Source organism: Actinia tenebrosa, unplaced genomic scaffold (assembly GCF_029948245.1).
Source record: "Actinia tenebrosa isolate PJP-AT-01 unplaced genomic scaffold, QUT_ActTen_1.0 PGA_scaffold1__47_contigs__length_23844297, whole genome shotgun sequence".
NCBI classification, from domain to species: Eukaryota; Metazoa; Cnidaria; class Anthozoa; order Actiniaria; family Actiniidae; genus Actinia; species Actinia tenebrosa.
The window spans coordinates 18541267-18559109 of record NW_028292578.1 but is presented as its reverse complement, the minus strand read 5'-3'; the positions used below and the strand labels follow the sequence as shown (position 1 = coordinate 18559109).

General features: G+C 36.3%; 3 protein-coding genes across 3 annotated transcripts; 2 read left to right on the top strand and 1 right to left on the bottom strand.

The window, feature by feature from the left end:
- The first annotated feature begins 742 nt into the window (after positions 1–742).
- LOC116305633 (uncharacterized) lies at positions 743–6896 on the top strand. Its single transcript, XM_031715584.2, has 5 exons — positions 743–1021; positions 3642–3695; positions 4008–4179; positions 4619–4752; positions 5191–6896. Exons 1-5 carry the CDS (start codon positions 875–877, stop codon positions 5665–5667), a joined length of 984 nt encoding a protein of 327 aa, XP_031571444.1. The 5' UTR covers positions 743–874; the 3' UTR covers positions 5668–6896.
- A 336-nt stretch (positions 6897–7232) lies between these two features.
- LOC116305634 (uncharacterized) lies at positions 7233–11924 on the top strand. The gene is made up of 5 exons (XM_031715585.2): positions 7233–7565; positions 9080–9136; positions 9609–9786; positions 10429–10562; positions 10930–11924. Exons 1-5 carry the CDS (start codon positions 7419–7421, stop codon positions 11146–11148), a joined length of 735 nt encoding a protein of 244 aa, XP_031571445.1. The 5' UTR covers positions 7233–7418; the 3' UTR covers positions 11149–11924.
- LOC116305642 (uncharacterized) lies at positions 11867–17633 on the bottom strand. The gene is made up of 11 exons (XM_031715592.2): positions 17296–17633; positions 16521–16864; positions 16300–16360; positions 15537–16124; positions 15294–15385; positions 15125–15193; positions 14755–14856; positions 14445–14579; positions 14323–14374; positions 12986–13872; positions 11867–12770 (listed from the first exon to the last, which is right to left on the bottom strand). The coding sequence occupies exons 1-11, from the start codon at positions 17558–17560 to the stop codon at positions 12438–12440; spliced, it is 2928 nt and encodes a 975-aa protein (XP_031571452.1). The 5' UTR covers positions 17561–17633; the 3' UTR covers positions 11867–12437.
- Between the last annotated feature and the right edge of the window lie 210 nt (positions 17634–17843).

Here is a 17843-nt window from a genome sequence, read left to right as displayed (position 1 = left end):
TCAACAAAACGCACACGATTATAGAAATACACGAAAGATTTTACTATCCAATAAAAAAATAAAAATCAATAGTGTTGAATAAATAAAAACTTTTAAGAAACAAAATCATGTTGACTAGTGCTCTCTTATTTTGATGATTTCAAGCGTTATATGCGTAATACTAAAATAGTTCCAACCAATTTTAAAAAGAATGTTATGTAACTCATCAAGGCTTGATCCATGAGTCACGCATACGACATAATTTCGTAAATAAAAAAAATCATAAAGACATTCCAATTAGTTATTTAAACAAGTATGTGTTTTTATGGTCAAGATAGAAAAGGCCACGAAAAATTCGAACACCAAAAAGGAATGAAATCCTACTTCTCAATTGGTTTTGAGTTACGAGAGTTCTTAGTCCAGTTTTAAATCAGTTTTAAGTTATAAAAAGGTTGGTAAATACTATAACTATACATAAAAGTAAGTGATATGCTTCGAAGAATTTGAACGAAAATATTGTTAAACTCTTACAAGCAAGCAGATGTAAATAAAAAAACACATGTTTTGAAATAAGCCGAAACTGAAGTCTTTTAAGTGTTATATATTGATTATGCCTTTAATAGCAAACTTTTGGTATTACTACTGATCGGTTGTTCATCATATATTTACATATTTATAAATGATAATAATGCATAAATCTCTTTTCTATTTTTAAAGATTATTCTTATTAGTCACTACCTGTCACTGCATTATCTGCATAATTTGAGAGCTGTTCTCAATTCTGAATGGTCAACCGCATAATACCTTTGCGCATGACTGCTGCTAACAATGCCAAGAATGTTATGTTAGTTTACAAGCTACGAACGTTCGAATAGTTGAACGAAAAAACCCGAACATGGCTAAAGTTACAGAAGGAACTGCTAGAGCCGCAGCAATTGTCGGATTCTTCATCTTCTTGTGCGGAATTGCAAACTCTACTTGTGGATTTGTGTGGCTTTCTTACGGTGGTTATCAAGGACATGGATTATGGTCGGGAATACCGGTAGGTTATAGTCGCTTCTTATACACACCTAGCTCTCTCTACTATCCCATACAGTTTTGCTTCGTTATGCTCTACTCATTGACTCAAAACTTCTTGAAGTATTCTCATGATTAGCCCTAATCAATGTACTATTTCTGTTCAAACTCTAGAGGGTGAAAGAAAACTGCTTTTATAATTTTTTACTTTACTTAAAAAAATGGTTTTCCTTTACTGATTTCGTCTACGCTCCTACCATTTCAATAGTCTCTTAAAAATATACTCGTATGTCGAGCGGTTTCGTCTGAGCCAGCATTCCCATTTGCTCAAATATTAGACGTATTTCATAGAAAGATTAAGTTGTTTCCCGAATTTTAACATTTTATATCAAAAGTTTCAAAGTTAAAAGCTTGCAATCGAAAAATCATTCGCAATATTCGTCAACACATACTTCAAAATATTACGTATACTCGTTATCGAAACTGATAGTAAAGAAACTAAAAAGCGCAAAATTCACGAAATATTTTGTCCATTATTTGTTTTGTGTAAATCTTAAACGAAAAATGCACGATTTGTGGTACTTATTCTTTCCAAAGGATTCGATAACTTGAGGCTTCGATCAGCTGAATGCATTGCAGTTGTTTTCCGAATGCAAATGCTGCGAAATTTAAAAGAAAACTCTCCGAAATAAGTTCAAAGGAACATTTCTTTGTTAAAGTCTTAAAGTATAAGCTTTATTTACTACATTTGTAAATATTTCACCAATAAAGAAACAAATATGCTTAAATAACTGTTACTATTTTATGGGAATATCAACAAAATGGCGCTGTTGAGTGTCTTGAAAAACACTTGAGCTTCTTTGTTATTGGCGCAAAGCACAAAAACATTCGACTATGCTATCAAAGTCTGTAGCAGGACACCTTATGTTATCGCCTTAAACTAGTCGTAGACTATCTCAAATGAATTAAGTTCCTACAGCTTATAGTGGAGATGCTGTTATTTTTATTATATTTTGATAATATTTTAATTACAGTAATATTTTATCCATGTTCAGTGTTTTGAAAGGCCTCCAGGCTTGTTCTGTATTTCAGAAACGTGGAGCTTGTCATACTTCGACTCAGGAATACGATTTTCCCAAAAACATTCTAAAGCTTTTTCATTATTTGACCTTGTCATGTCGTTCAATTCAATGGATACAAACGAATATATTTGTAGTAATTTATATTCCCTGGATTGTTTTGCTATGAATTGTTGGCTATTGGTTTCATAAGAACGACCACCAACTTTTGAAGTTTGCTTATACAAATATCAATATTTGTATTGAACCAAAATGGTCACGACGCTTTGGTTGAAATTGCGAAATTAAGTCCAGAATAGTTTTGACTCAACTCAAGGGCTTTTTAAAATATTTCGAAGTCTATTACCAGCACGAAAAGATCAATAAGATGCATGTTGCGCTATCATCAGAGAACAGGGAACTCGAGAAAACTCGAATTTTGAAAAGGTTCGTTACACTAATGGCTAACGTTCATCAGTAATTATATAACCAGTTTTCAAAATAGAATATATTATTAACATCGAATTCTTTGGTTGTGTACAATATATAGTTATAAATGCATCAATGGTTTCTTCGCGTTTGAATCGCATCGACTGGACTGACAACAGAACAAATCTCACGCGAGTTATAAGACCAACAATGCGAAAGAATAAGCAAGAGATCTAACGATGACCGTTGCTTGAACAAAACTTCAGCGATTTAATTCTCAAGTCCGTTAGATTCTATTAAAACGATCGAAATTTAAACCTCCTGAATTTAGAACAATAGACGCGCAGTCATCAATCCATGCTTCGTTGAACTAACTCTTCGATTTTTGCTCCAGCTTCTATGTGTGCAAGTCAAAAGTGGACTAAGGCTTCTAATTCCTCTCTCCTGGATCAAAATCATTAAAGGCAAAATAATCACTCAGTTTGAGTTTTGGTAAAAAATTAAGAAATACAATAAAGTTATATATGTTGTATTGCATAACAACGACCTTTTATACTTATCATAATGATAAAAAATAATGAGGGAACAAGTGTAGCGTGACGCGTCCAAAAAGGGCCGCATTTATTTGCCTCACCTCACAATTCAAAAACGCATATTTACCTTCAAAAAACACTTCAGTGATTACGATAATTTCATAATACACTGGTGTATGTGCGTCTCTCACTTCTCGAGAGTTCATTGTCAATCGGAATATGAAAGTAGATAAGAACTAGGGAGGTTTTATAACGGGTATTGCAGATTAAGGAAGTATTTCTCGTGGCTATTCTTGACAGCAGTGACTTCGAATTTATAGGCTTATTCAGGCTACTTCTTTTCTTCTTTCTTCTTGATCTTACTTGTTCTTTCACGATTTTTCATGTTTCTTTTTGGTTCCTTCTTTTCTTCTTCTCAGTTCCTCGATTGACCTTGTTTCTTTTATGTCTTCGTCTTTATTTCATCTTCCTCTTCATCATTATGTTCATCCTTCTACTCCTACTAGCTCCTCCTAATCATGATGATGATGATGATGAACATTATCATCATTTTCTTCTTCTTCCATCTCCTTCTTTTTCTTAAAATTTCACCTCAAACCATTTTTACCTTTTTTATCCCTTCTAGATGTTGACTGTTGGTTTGCTGGGATTTTTGTCTCTTAAAAGAAATAATACAGTGGTAAGATCATCATATAAATTCATTGAAGTTTGCTATATGAACAAACTTTGACCCTTTATATATATGCAAGTATATCAAAAGTATGATATCAAAAAATATGGGATATCATCCCTGATATTTTTTCAGAAAGCCCTAGTGATAGACAACTCGAAAAAAATATCAAGGATATCGTATCCCATAATTTTTGATGTACTTTTAATATACTTGTGTATATGCACAAAAGGGTCAAAGTTTATGCAAACCGCAGTGTATACATATATTTTGCTAGCTATTATATATCTATACTAGTATTATGTATTTTGTTTTGGCTAGTTTGCGTTGTATCTTTTTCTGGCCCTAATGACGTGCATTGCCGCCGGTATTCAAGCAGTAACAGCAGGTCTAGAACTTGATCACTGGAGCGACTTCTTGGGAGAACGAAAGTGTAGCATTGAAGCAGGAGTTTGTAAATGTCTTGGGCAGGAAGATATCCGTATAAAAGACCGTAAGTAAACGTCCATTTCACTAATTGCGAGGAAAATCGTACCTCACTGATTTCACTGGAGAAAAGAGAAAAGAAACGTAAAACAAAGAAGGCTTTTTTATTTTGCCCTGGAATTTGCTAAGCTGAATTTATCGACGCAAGTTCATAGCGTAATATTTCTTTATTCAGCCCCGAATTTTCCTATCCTCTAGAATATACTGATTTCTTGCGAGGATTTCTTCGGAAACTGGAAGCAAAGTACAGAGCTGCAACATGGCTGCGTCGAACGACTCGGTCAGCGGCATGATTTCTGCGCTCATTGGTATGATTCCCGCCATTGATCCTCGAGCGACAATAAGATACAGCAGCAATTTGGCACAAAAGAAAAGATTCGGTAAAAAATATGCGAACTCTAATTCGTTGGATTTTTTAGTAAATATACTTTACATTTTCGTTGCAGTGGATTCATGTGACAAAATTCCATCCATCAATGATATTTTCATCACTCTTATCGTCTTCTCTATTATCGGATCACTTCTGTGTCTGGGTGGCGCCATCGCTGGTTGTGTTGGCCTGGCAACTGTTCCTAGATCGGTAAGACTATTTCTCAGTGTGTTTTTTTACTTTTACAGCGGTGCGGACACAATAACCTGGACCACTTTTACAGATTAGCTAACCAATCACGATGTTGAGGGAAAACTGTAATCTTTCAAGAGAAAGCATAATCAGTATCATGTTAATATCAACCAATCACAATCTCTCATTCAAACAGTTTTTGAAAACATCTATGTTTTTTCTCCTATATATATAATCAGATCTATGTTTCGTTGATTGGCTTCTGATTGGATAAGGATTGACTTAAGTTCGATTGCTTTGTTTTCATTCCACATTGTGATTGGTTTATAGTGTGTTTATAGATTGAAACAGTGCCTGTAAGAGCCAGACTTCAACCCCAATTTCGTCACCCTCTATTAATTCAGTACTTAACAACTGTTACTGGAAATGTATAGATGTATTGCCATATTTTTTTAGTCCCCAAGTACGTTGCCAAGACCAAAACGTCCAGCAAAGAAGCCGATAACAGGGATTGAGGTTTCTTACCAACAAAATAATTACCCTTCAAATAATTACCCCCCACGCACCGAGTCCGCGTATCCAACAGAACAGATTCAAATAGCTGATCCAAAAGGAAAAGATCATTACGACAGTGGCTATAAACAAGACTATTATAAGAGGTCAAACGATGTGGACATTAGATATGGTGATTATGACAGAGATCGCGAAATCGACAAATTTCCCAGAGACATGGACCACAGTGACCGAGATTACAAGGATAACTACTCTGACCGCGATAGTTATGACAGGCATTATGATGACAGGGATTATGATAGGTATTCCGATAGGGATCACTACAGAGGCGAATACGATAGAGATTATGATTATGATTACGACCGAAGATCGTACGAGTATCGAAGAACACCCCCACCAGATGACAAGACATACCTCTAACTCCATCTTATCCGGCATCATGGCTCCATTCTTACGCTATAAGGTTACATCCGTGTCCTTTCTTGAATGAACTCTCTCTTTTAGCCGCATAACTGGTTATACAGGTCTATCTTATCCAGTTTTTTATCCATCCATTCCGCATAATTCCTGGAATGGAGGTGTTGCCATCAAGGAAATCGCCGGTACGCTGTCTTTATCTGGACAACGTTGCCTCGCGATTTCAAGGCAAAAAAAAATTAAATGAACAATGTAAGTTTTAAGTTTAAATCAACACCGTCTTTTCCCATAGAAATAGTTTGCATCATTTTAAATTAAATTTTACATCATGTACGTTTAGCTCAGATACCACTTCCATTGTTTATAACACAGGAAAGGGAGTGTGGTCAGGGTTTTTAAAAAGTTACATAAAACCGTAAGGCAAAAACCGCCATTTTCCCACCAAAGAACTGAATCTTCACAAATTTTAAATCAAGTTTTACTCGTTTAGCTAGACTGATTACCCAATGTTCGTGCTACAGGAAAGAAAGTAGTGAATCAGTTGGGAAAATAAAATGGCAAAAAAAAATATTAAAACACCCAAAGTCCTCCTTCCTGTGTATCACAGGATGATTTGTCGTTGAATTTGACAATAAGTGCAAGTCATTCAGAAGTATTTTATTTTTTGTCATTTCGTAAATTTATCACGCTATTTATCCTCCTATTTAGTCATTGAAACTTTTTTATTTGATACAAAGTCGAAGCTAATCGAGGTATGATTCAAGACGTGTTCTAGGGCTCAACTCCTGTCCCTTGGCTCGAGGGTTCATAAATTCCAATTCGATCTGTGAGTTAGGCAAACCCTGATTTAAATCTACGAAGGGAGTGCTTAAGGCAATTGCTGTGTGTCTCACTATATCTTGCCCGGTGCCTTGGTATGGCTCAGTTGAATCGCAAACTCTGCGAGTATATCATGGATCATGAAAAAGAATCTACTGCCTTTGAAATTTAGCAGCATTATCAGTTATTAACAGACAAGAAAAAGGTGAACTATTTTAATATGTAAAAGCTATACATTTTGGCAATTATTCTTAAACTCAAGATAAATGCTACAAGCAGCCAATAAAAACTTAGCTCATAAAGAGTAATTCAGCTGTATATAATTATATATAATGCAATTTTTAATAGGTTAGGATTTTAGTTCGTAAGCGTATTGTTTTTAATTCCCTGAAATAAAGTAAATCTAAGTGAAACTGGTCAACTTGTTTTTCGAGGGGGGAGGAGGGGGTGACAAAAGGAAGAACCAGACTGAAGTTTTTACACAGTCAAAAAGAGCTAGGGTTGTCAGCATTTTCATTCAATCCAAAGTTCTGTCACAGAAGAAGACTGACAAGCATTGGGGATAGGGAGGAAGGCTTGTTGACTCTTGTATGATAGTCCATGAGGATTCCTTCGGCCCTTCCTCTACATAAATCTAAATAAATTAATGCTCACTAGTACTGAATATTAATCTTTCTTCCAACTATTCTTATTATTTGTGCTTTTGCGATCGCGGACTTTTTAATTGAGTTTAACGACAATATTGCAAACGAAAGTAAATTAATATCTTGGATGATTGAAAAACCTATCCGCAATTATATACCCTGAATGAGCCAATAGGATAAATGCACCTGTGTCCTTGTGACGTTAAGGGACATCGAATAAAAGATACGAATTTTTGAGATCGAATTGATAATTTTACTGATCTTGCGCTGAGCGCTTTCAGCTGTGTGAAGATGAAGCCTGTTCGTGAAAGAGAAGCACGATTTGCTGGCATTTGTGGCATATCTGCCGTAGTGTTGGGCCTGGGACATATCATTTGTGGGTCCATCTTACTTGGTTACGAAGTGAAGAATGGAGATGGTTTGTGGTCGGGTTTGGGGGTAAGTCCGCCATAATGATGATGCTAACGACACAAAAATAACCAACTTTAAAAAGTTACCCGTTTCTTTCAGTATTTTGTGTCCTTTCGAGGAGCTATATAATTTGTGATTATTTTCATTCGTTACGATAATATCTCACTTGAAATATCAGCGCATTAATACTACTTTAAATATAGTTTTCATTTTATACTTAGTTAGCATCTTGTTTATTCCATCTGTTTTTATTTTTTGTTTTTTTTTTTACCATCGATGTTTACCGGTCGGTTGAACATCCGTCAAAAGGGCTCAGAACGCTCTCGACAGGCGATCTTTCTTCGCGAAAGTTCACTAGTTTAATGTGCATTTCCTTTCATAACAGAAAACCTTTTTATATCCATAGAAGCCGATCAATTCCTTAATCGAACTTTATTAATTATTATGTCAATATCGGAGACTGAGCTCAATGCTTTTTTCAAAGTTAACCTTCACCAGCATGAGTGCCGGATATAATCCATCTCAGACACTTCACGAAATGTCATGCTACATGCAAACAGACATGGGACTATTGTAGGATATCTGAAAGACTGAAGACTGGAAGAAAAAAAAAGAAGAAGAAGAAAAAAAGAGAGGGAAATATGAAAGAACGAATGCATGAAAGGAAGGTGGGATCAAGGCGGAATAAGGTTACTGCATTCATGCAAAAGATAAAGAATATACAACTGAAAGACACAGAATATGAGAAATAAAAACAACATAAAATAGTTCACCGGGATTGACGGTATATCTTAAAATTTTCAACTAAAAGAAAATGTGGTTTATGTCATTATAGTTTATAGCAGCGAGTTAATCTGCCATCTGTTCGCTGAATCATAAACTTTTAGTAACTGAGTGCATTTATGAGTTATTTTTATCGCGGATGTTCAGATATCAAGACAATATACACCCTTTTAATAAATCCCACGATGCCTTGTTTTCGACGCTTGAAGCCAATTTTTTTTCTTTTGACGTTTGCTTGTTCAATGTGAAATCGAAAAAGAATGAAATTGAAGTGTAAAGAATAAATTTAACGTTAAACGCGGGGAATAAAGCACTGTGGAATATATCATGAAAAAGGCATCTTCATGAATTCATTAGCAGTCTCTCGCCGAATCAAAATAATAGGTTTACATGATGAAATATATAATATGACCGGAACTGGCGAAAATGGAATATATGCAGTTCAGTTTTCTTAGTATAAGTAAGTCAATTTAAAAAAAGTAAAATATCGTTTGACATTTTCGATGTGGTTCAAACCCCTTCAAGCCTGGTGATTTTTTCCCCCGCGGCGTATTCTAAGAAAAATGCTCGGAATACAGCATTATTGTTTGGTTATCGGTCTTACATAGGTCCACTTTGCTTTTTGTCCTACACCAGAAGCGCTCGGCTCACGACTTCATTACGTCTCGATAGTATGATAGATTTCGATTTGGTTCGATGCCATCTTTTTAGTGGTGTCAGTTGTCAGTCAGTTCTAAATCTTTTTTGACTTTCTCTAGATTATTGCAATAGGAGCTATCGGGATCGCGATATGGTGGACGAAGTTTAGACCAGCTGTGAGTACTTTTACTAGGCTCATGCATATTAAGTCTGCAAATGTCAATCTTTCATGTTGGTGGTGGTATTGGTAATACTGGTAATCATACAGCATTATAGTTTTACGTCTTAATGTAGGGTGATGGTGTTCCTGGTCAGCTATAATTTGCTTGTAGTGCAAAATATTTTCATACAATCAACTCCCCCCCCCCCCCCCCCCCCCCCCCCCCTTCACTGATGAGTACAAGGTTCTACCAACAGATGTGATGCATATATGGTGTTCTTCCTAATAGTTTTTTGTCTGCTTGCAGTGCAAAATATTAATTTCATAGATCAAATTTCCTTCTTCACTGAGGAGTGCAAGTTTCTACCATCAGATGTGATGCATATATGGTGTTTCTAGTAATTTGTGTCTGCTTAGTGCAGAGCAAAATATTTTCTGAATAAATTTTCTTTTCCTTCACTCATGAGTGTATGTTTCTGTACCTACAGATGATTATCTTCTTGATGCTGTCTGCCGTGTTGGCAATAGCACTGGTTATCCAGACTGCCTTGGCTGTTATTGGTTTCGTTTTTTGGAGGGATTTCATTCAGATGTCCGATAACTGTTACATTTACAACGGCGTATGTCGATGCACAACCAGCGACGGGAAAAAACTTCCCATTCCCTGTAAGATATCATGTGGCTTAGAGTGTGGTACCAAAAGTCTTTCTTACTTGTTGGGGGTTAAAAGGAGGTGTAGTAGTATTGCTCTCTTGCCCAGCTCACCTCTGGAGTCTAGGGTTCAATTTCTGCACTCGACATCACATGTGAGTAGAGTTTTCTCTCCCGTAACGTTTAAAAAGGAGAAGAAAAGTAGCGATGCAGACTCAAACAACAGAGCTTGAAAAGAAGGAAAAAATTCTTAGTGCTTAAAAGTGCTTATTCCTATATACAGTATTTTACTCTTGGTGACATACAAGGCTTTTCTTTTAGTTTTGCATAAATTTTAAAACCACTTTTCCTTCAAGAAGTCCCGGTTTTAAAAGAAGTGGGGAACAGGGCCCGGATGTACGAAGGGTGGATAGTGCTATATAAATCTTATCCCGTGGATAAGTCTATTGCATAACAGCATCGACTTTTCCACTGGATAAAGGGGATCTATTCGTCTGATAGCGCTATCCACCCTTCGTACAACCGGGCCCTGAACAATAGAGATGGAAAACTAGGGCACAATAAAACAAACAAGGAATAAGTCAGCGAAAATACATAACAACCAGACTATGACAAGTGTAATGGTGCAAGGGAATGACTCTATATTTACTTTCATAGTGGAGTCATGTGACCTAATCAAGATGTTTGATGACGCGTACATTGCCTTGATCATCTTTTCCATTTTGAGCTTCCTCGTAACATTGGCTGGATCGTTCATTGGTTGCTTGTCAACTTGCTTTGATGACTTAAAGGTATTGCACCAAAAGTAATTTCTATAAAAAATAAATGCATCCGTAAAATATTGGCTTAAGATTGGAAGAAGTTTTGAGGGTATATCTAGAGGTGGGCTTATCCATTCAAATGCTGCAACATTATTGGCTGTTTTTTATTAAATCACACAACATCCAATTTATATTTTTATTATTTTCCATATGTGCGTGGAAATGTCTTTCCTGTTTGTAATAATAATTGGTCCAATCCTTGAAGCATAGAAAAGATGAGACATGAAAAGAAAAGGAGTGAGGTCATGCAGAAGTAAACCTTGCTGCAATGACCTAGTATCACATTCAGTTCCCCATATTTCGACACAAGATCATTTTCTTATTGTCTGGCCTCCAGGAACCCAAACGACAGCTAACCATGACAACACAGCCAACTGATCTAGATTCGGAGCAGGTTGATCAAATCCAACAACCTGAATCGCCACAACAATCAGCCAGGCAAGATGAGATCACCAAAACAACCGACATGAAGGAAAGTCAAGTCCAAGAAAAGGACAAAAAGAAAGATGAAGCATGTGGAAATGTATATGAGATTATCGTAGAAAAGGTTGCATGAAATTTCTGTCAATATCTGCGAAGCCCCATCATCGTCCCTGTCAAATGTGCAATGTGACTGTGTTGTGTTTTGTAAGAGGAATTTTATTGAAGTGAAAAAAGTGTTATAGGACATCAGCCTGTATGTAAAGTCATCCCATTCCTGAACCACGTATACACTTATTTCAATAAAGTTAGTCACCAAAAACCTAGAAAGCTGAGATCACTGAGCATCATGGGAAACTTTTCATATCAAAAAAGCATAAATATACAAAGTTTTTTTAATACAAACTGCAGCTCGATGATACTCAGAAGAGGTGAGACTCTAACCGGTAAAAGATTCGCAAGTCCATGAACAGTTACCAAGCGGTTGAACGTGTAAAATGAATCTACCCATAATCCTTGTCGGCCTCAGCTTTATAGCTTTTCAGGTGACTAACTTTATTGAAATAAGTGTATGGGTAGGAGTGAAAAGGGACAACAGAGCAGGAGGATAGCTTGTCTTCTCCTCCTTTGTATTGTTTTCTACACTATACCTAACTTGTTCAAACACGCTTCATTCAATAACCAATGCATTCTCTTTGATACTGAAACGCATATAAACCAATAAATAACCAATGCATTATCTTTGCGCTAACTCGCTAACGCATTTAAAATTTCAGATAGCATGAAGCGCTGCTGTAATAATAATGCAGCTTTTATGCTCAAGCACCACCTAAGTAAACTCACTACACAATAAAAGTTATTAGTTAGCTTTTATTAACGAAGCTAAAGATCTTGTTTTTTTTAACACTTTAATTTGTATATTAGTAGATGGTAAAACATTTTATTGCAATATTATTAATATTAATAATAATATTTCTTATGAAACTTTTTAGCCTTTCCCCATATTAAAATGCAATATAAATGTATGACTTGTTCAAAGTACCACTGTATTGGGTATTTCATAAAACGATTAATAAGACAAGTATTTGTCATAGTAATAGAGTGCAACGAAAGCAAAGGTTAGAGTATATTATCAATGGATTGGTATGGAAGTTATTAGGACTCCTGCAATGGAAATATAGGAGAAACTGCAATTTTGAGACACTATTCAAACAGTTTCAGTCTTAGAATCTTCGTTATCTATAAAACATTTATAAGTTCACTTCCATGCCATTCTCTTTTTTTGCCGTTTCTAAAAATCTACGATTTTTTCGTTTTACTTAAATCTAAAATAACTACAGATATAGATTCTCCAAAAAAACGCTCTAACACTCTTGTTCATATGCGTTAAAATATGTACAGTGTTCAGTATATGTTTTGGTCGCTTTACTCAGGGACCGGTGAAAAACATATCAGATTCTCTTTGGCTGATTGACTGTTATCTATTAATGACCCAGAAGGGGCGAAGAAGACTGAATCTCTTCTTTCATTTTCACTGTCATTAAGACTCAGAGCCATGAACATAGTGGATGGAGTCATGCTTGACTGGTTTAACTTGTTTGACGAGTCCCTGACTGGCGTAAAGGTGACTAGTGATTGGCTGTTGGGAAGCAAAACTTTTCCCGCCAAAACTGGAGATGCTGCTGGTGCAGTGTCGTCGCCTTCTTCTTCGCTTGATGTTGAAGGAAGAAAGTATTTATTTGGTAGAAAGAGGTCGCCCTGTGTACGCAAAATGATACATTTATGAATAAATATTTTTAGACAAAAGTCTATTTTACTTTCTTGGAAGTGACAAGCAATGACAACGAAAACAAGTGACAAGCAAAACCAAGAAGAAAAAAAGCAACGAGAATGTGACACAACCCGCTACAACAACAACATTAGCAGCAAGATATAAGCAGAGCAAAGTAAGGTGATATTATATAAATACTTGCCTGTTCATTTGCTGCACTTTTTCTACAGGATCGTCGCAGGGATCTTCTTTTGGAACCAGACCTCACAGCTATTTCCTTGTCAACACAACTAGGCGTTTCAACATGCGTCTCCTCAGGCGAGGTAGACATTTCTGGTGCAGAATCACTGGAAGAGTTATCTTGTTCCACTGGGGTAGTATTGGGATGACTTCGAGTTGATCGACGAACAGGAGTTACATTTGATGCTCTTTTTCTTAAACTACTTCTTCTAGCACTATAAGGTGCTGGGGTATGGCCAGCATTCAAAGAACAAGTGCTTCCCTCTACTAGAGGAGAATCAAACGAAACTGCCACAGGTGTCAATGTTATCCCAGTCGATCGTACGTTCTCCTGTACCCGGGGGGTAAAGCCAATGGCCCCTGGGGTACCACCGGCCGTAGAGTTGGCAGAAGATTGTGGTGATTGGAAAAATACGCGTGATGATTTGCGCTTCTTTTTTGTTGAGGATCGTAGACAGCTTCGCCTCTTTTTAATTGTATCTCTTTGTACCTCATTCTGATCCATTTCCATATCTTCGTCTGTGTTTTCGACAATATTATTCTCCTTAGCAGAAAGGTAATCACTAGTTTGAGCTTCAGGATCGGAAGAAAGACTTCCCACCTTCATTTCTTCAGCATTCATTATCTCTTGTTCTTTTTCCATCTTCTCTTCAGACGATTGATCTGAGCCAGTATTACAAGGGGTACCTACAACTGCCTCTGGGGTTAAGCGCAGGTCTGGACTTTTCTTTCCAAACTTTTTAGGAGTTGATATAACTTTGGGCATTGCATGGGGAGCACCTGAATGGCTGACTGGTGTGTTGCGCAATGAGCGTCTGACTGGAGTAAGAACAACTTCCCCAGCTAAGCCTATAAAGGGGAGGAGAGAGAAAGAACAAGATGTCGATTCACCATGACTATTTTTTTACATACTAAGGGGCAGTTTACGTGGAGAAAACTTTTCCCTGGAAGCTGGGACACACTCCTACCTGAGCCAACTATACTGAGCGTTTATATGAAAAGAATTTGTCCCTATAAACCTGGGACAACTATCGGTTTTAATGGAGATGCCCATTCTCAAACAAAAAAAGGTCTTAGTCATGGGAAAAATTAACCCTACCAGTAGGTTGACCCTTCTAGCCTAGGCATAGTAAAATATGTCATATAAATGGTCGAGATGAATTTACAAAGAAACCAGGGAGACGTTGGCTAGCCCAGGATATGCTAAGCTTGGGAAAAGTGGTATCCCTTCTACCTGGGACAGCTTTCCCCATGTAAACAGCACCTAATTGAGGTTCAAGCTCATTTTTATATATTTACCTGATTTCTTGCTTTTCTTTACTGGTGTCAGAACAGTAATGAAAGAGGTACTCTGAAAGCAACAGCACACATCCTTAATTCCCAAACATGTTTTCAGTCCCAAGTTTTGACATCAGTCTTACCTCTCCATCTTCTGCTTGCATCTGTCTCTTCTTCTCCGCCATCTTTGCTTTCATGGCTGCCCTCATTTCCTGTATTTTAGACTTGTCTGCAGGTTTGGCATCTCTTTTTCCAACACCTTTAGCTGTGGCATTTTTCTGGAAACAAAATAACTGTGTTAATAGAAAGTTTTTTGTTCTTTCATATTCTATTTTCCCTCCATTTTTTTGGAAAATCTTCAAAACTGTGTTTGTAAATTATTATTGATCAAAGAATTGAAAGAAAATATAAACATTCAAAATCTGCAACATTTTTCATATTTTCTCTTTTTACTTTAATCTTTTTGCTTGCTGTCTTGGCTTGCTTGGTTTCTACGATCCAGTTTTTTTCTTTTTGTTTCTCTAAACTGTCCATCTTAGTGTTCACATCTTCAACCTAGAATGAAAGACAATTTTGATGATACATCACTCATATACCCCTAATGCATAAAACAAGACAATATTACAGTACTAACAGTATACCTCTGGAAAAGTATTAACGAGTCAACAAAAAATTGGAAAGAAGAGAATAGAACATTTGGTTGAAATTCCAGAGATTTTGGGTAATTTTTTAAGTGTATTTCAAAATGTTATTGGTGCAAAAGTAATGGAATTGCATTACAAATAATCTGCACTGAACGAAAAGTTTCTTTCAGTATTCTTACTTGAAAATAAATCATGTCCCAGAAGCCCTGTAGATCTGACATTGTTGCCTTCTTCTCTGCAGTTTCATCCTGAAACAAAATCAGACAAGAAACAAATAAATATTAGATGCAAAGGGCCATTTAAAATCTTAATTATTCACCTCTTATAACCTGTTTTCTTCCCACATACCTCACTCAAGTTAATCAGACCAGAAAACTGCTTGAATCGCTGACTTATCAACAGCTGTGCCTGACCAATGGCTGTTCTGATGTTTCCTTTAGCTAAAAACCAAAAATGTTAGATCATTTTGTTAATATTTTTCCAATATTAAGTATCAGTAATTATATTTAATTTCTTTTTTAACCATTGAGTTTGTGTTTCATTGAGAAAATAAACCCAAAAGGTGCCGGTCATATTTGCAAAAACCATTACCTTCCTCTGGTAAGCAATTATCTGACTCCATTACTTTCTCCCATCTTTCACAAAGTAGATTGAGTTTCTCAGTTTCAGATGATACGAGATCCCTGAAATACTTGCTACTAAGTTGATTATCTTCATTTTCCACAGCTTTGCTTCCTTGCTCATTATTTTCCTCTGTTCTGCTTTCCACATCTTTCACATCAGCTGAGGGGATTACACCAGTGTTTGTATTTTCAGTTTCTTCTGACATGAGAACTGGATATTGATTTTCAGCCTCCTCATTTCTTAGAATAAAATTGTCCTTGGTAATTAAATGGCGTTGGTTTTCTGGGGTAGGAATGGCTGGGACCAATTCCTGGAAAAAGCTCTCAGTACTGGCAGGACTTAGGGGCTGGAACTTGAATTCCTTGGAATAGTGTTCAAAGGAGCATATACCAGATGGAGCAGTGAACTGGAAGTTTGGTGGTGCAAATGACTTTCTTTGTTGCTTTTTTTTAGCTAATGGAGTCATGACTTTCTTCTCAGACTCAACTGGGGGATCTTTTTCTTTCTTGCTTTTTTCTTCAAGTTTATTTTTCTCATTATCTGTATGTTGATTAACTAAAAAAAAGGATAAAACTGAATGTTATTACAGAAATGAGTAGATCTATATACTGTATGGAGAAATGAGAAGATCTATATATTTTGCAATCCGATGCTACTGAAGGACAACCTTATTCTTTTTCAACGTTATTACAGAACTAAATTTTTTTGTCATCTGAATAAAATGCAGTACCTGCTAATGATGTCTTACTCTTAACAGACTGCCTTGTCACCCTTTTTGGCACATCTTCATCCTTTTCAATGGTTAAAAAAATAATAATAAGTATCACTTCACAATTATCAAATTTGCATTTACTATACCAGTATGCTTAAAAATCACCTTTCCCCTACCCAGTCCCTCACCCTTTGCAGTTCCTTTTAATGTTCTTGGTAATGAATACATTTGGTACCAACCTTAATGACAGCTACAGGCTTTTTGGCACTGGATGTTACTTTTCTGCTTGCTTGCTTGCTGATGGCTAGTTTTGCTGAAGACCGTGTCACTCGTTTAGCAGGAGGTACACTAACTGGTTTGGGTTTTTTAGGAGTTAACTTTGTTCCTTTGTTAGGAAATGGTGCCAGGATAGTTTTGTTGTCATATTTAATATGCCTCACAGCAAATACACCTTTTTCTTGTTTCTTGGCAACTTCTGCCTTTCTTTTAAGCTCTCTTTGTTCCCTCCATTTTAAGAGCATGGCTTTTCTCTCATCTGTGACTTGAGGCTGGGGCGCATTTTCTTTACTGTTTGATTTTGCTACTAAAATGAATAACAATTAACTTTTACAACAGTTCTTTGCATAAGGCAGTTGATATCCACGTTACAAGGTAGGAACAATAAAATTGTTTTTGCATGAAAGAGATATAATTTCCCACTGTACAAAATTTCTGTTGTATTGCTCCACAATATGCTATTGCTAAGTAGATCCCAACTTTCGTAGTGAATCAATAAATTTAAAAGTATTGTGAATAATATTGCAGACAGTCATGTTGTGGTGGGGTGGGGGAGATGAAGGTGTAGGTGAAACCTTCTCAGCAGCCTGCCTCCTTTTTCAGACCAGACCACCAATAAATATTATACTCCCAATTCATAAATACATCCCTGGGTCCCCTTGGTCGATTGATATATGATTAGGATGTCTCATGTATAATGCAGATTACCATTTGACACAAAAAGATGGCAATGATTACCTTTGACTTTGCCTCTGGCCTTGCTGTCGTTGGTTTTTACCGTTGTTTTCTTTTGACTTGGATTTTCCTCCAAAGACAAGTTACATTCATTAACTAGAGACAACACTAAGCCTCTTCTTTTGGTTATCTCATCTAATCGTAAGGCTTTCCTATCTTCGTTGGCACGATGAGCTCTAACGAACCGATTTGAACTTCCCAACTTTTCTCCTCGATTCTTGTAGGACGAAACATGGTCGTGAACATATCTCTTATTTGTAGCATCCATAATTGTCGAAACTCGCTAAAATTATTCTTTAACTCAAGAAATTAAAATAATCTCGAAAAAATCTTAATTATAAAACAATCGCATAAAAAATAAAGGATTTTTTATCAGAAATTCCACATGAACTCTTGTTATGGCACTTTTTCGAATACTCCGATTCAAAACGTTGGCCTAAGTCTTGATTGGTCAATATTAAAATCTTCTAGCCAATCAGAACTCAGTACTGGTTTTTAAAATTGGACCAATTAAAATAAAGATTATATCCTAAAGTTGCATAACCTATCAG

Excerpts from the sequence above, each read along its gene's own strand:
- LOC116305642 (XM_031715592.2), bottom strand. The coding sequence starts at position 17,560 with ATGGATGCTACAAATAAGAGATATGTTCACGACCATGTTTCGTCCTAC. Across the intron at positions 15,386-15,536 it reads TAATTGCTTACCAGAGGAAG|CTAAAGGAAACATCAGAACA; the intron begins GTAATGGTTTTT and ends TTTGGTTTTTAG. Across the intron at positions 14,580-14,754 it reads CAGCAAGCAAAAAGATTAAA|AAAAATGCCACAGCTAAAGG; the intron begins GTAAAAAGAGAA and ends TTTTGTTTCCAG.
- LOC116305633 (XM_031715584.2), top strand. The coding sequence starts at position 875 with ATGGCTAAAGTTACAGAAGGAACTGCTAGAGCCGCAGCAATTGTCGGA. Across the intron at positions 1,022-3,641 it reads GATTATGGTCGGGAATACCG|ATGTTGACTGTTGGTTTGCT; the intron begins GTAGGTTATAGT and ends TATCCCTTCTAG. Across the intron at positions 4,753-5,190 it reads TGGCAACTGTTCCTAGATCG|TCCCCAAGTACGTTGCCAAG; the intron begins GTAAGACTATTT and ends ATATTTTTTTAG.
- LOC116305634 (XM_031715585.2), top strand. The coding sequence starts at position 7,419 with ATGAAGCCTGTTCGTGAAAGAGAAGCACGATTTGCTGGCATTTGTGGC. Across the intron at positions 7,566-9,079 it reads GTTTGTGGTCGGGTTTGGGG|ATTATTGCAATAGGAGCTAT; the intron begins GTAAGTCCGCCA and ends GACTTTCTCTAG. Across the intron at positions 9,137-9,608 it reads GGACGAAGTTTAGACCAGCT|ATGATTATCTTCTTGATGCT; the intron begins GTGAGTACTTTT and ends CTGTACCTACAG.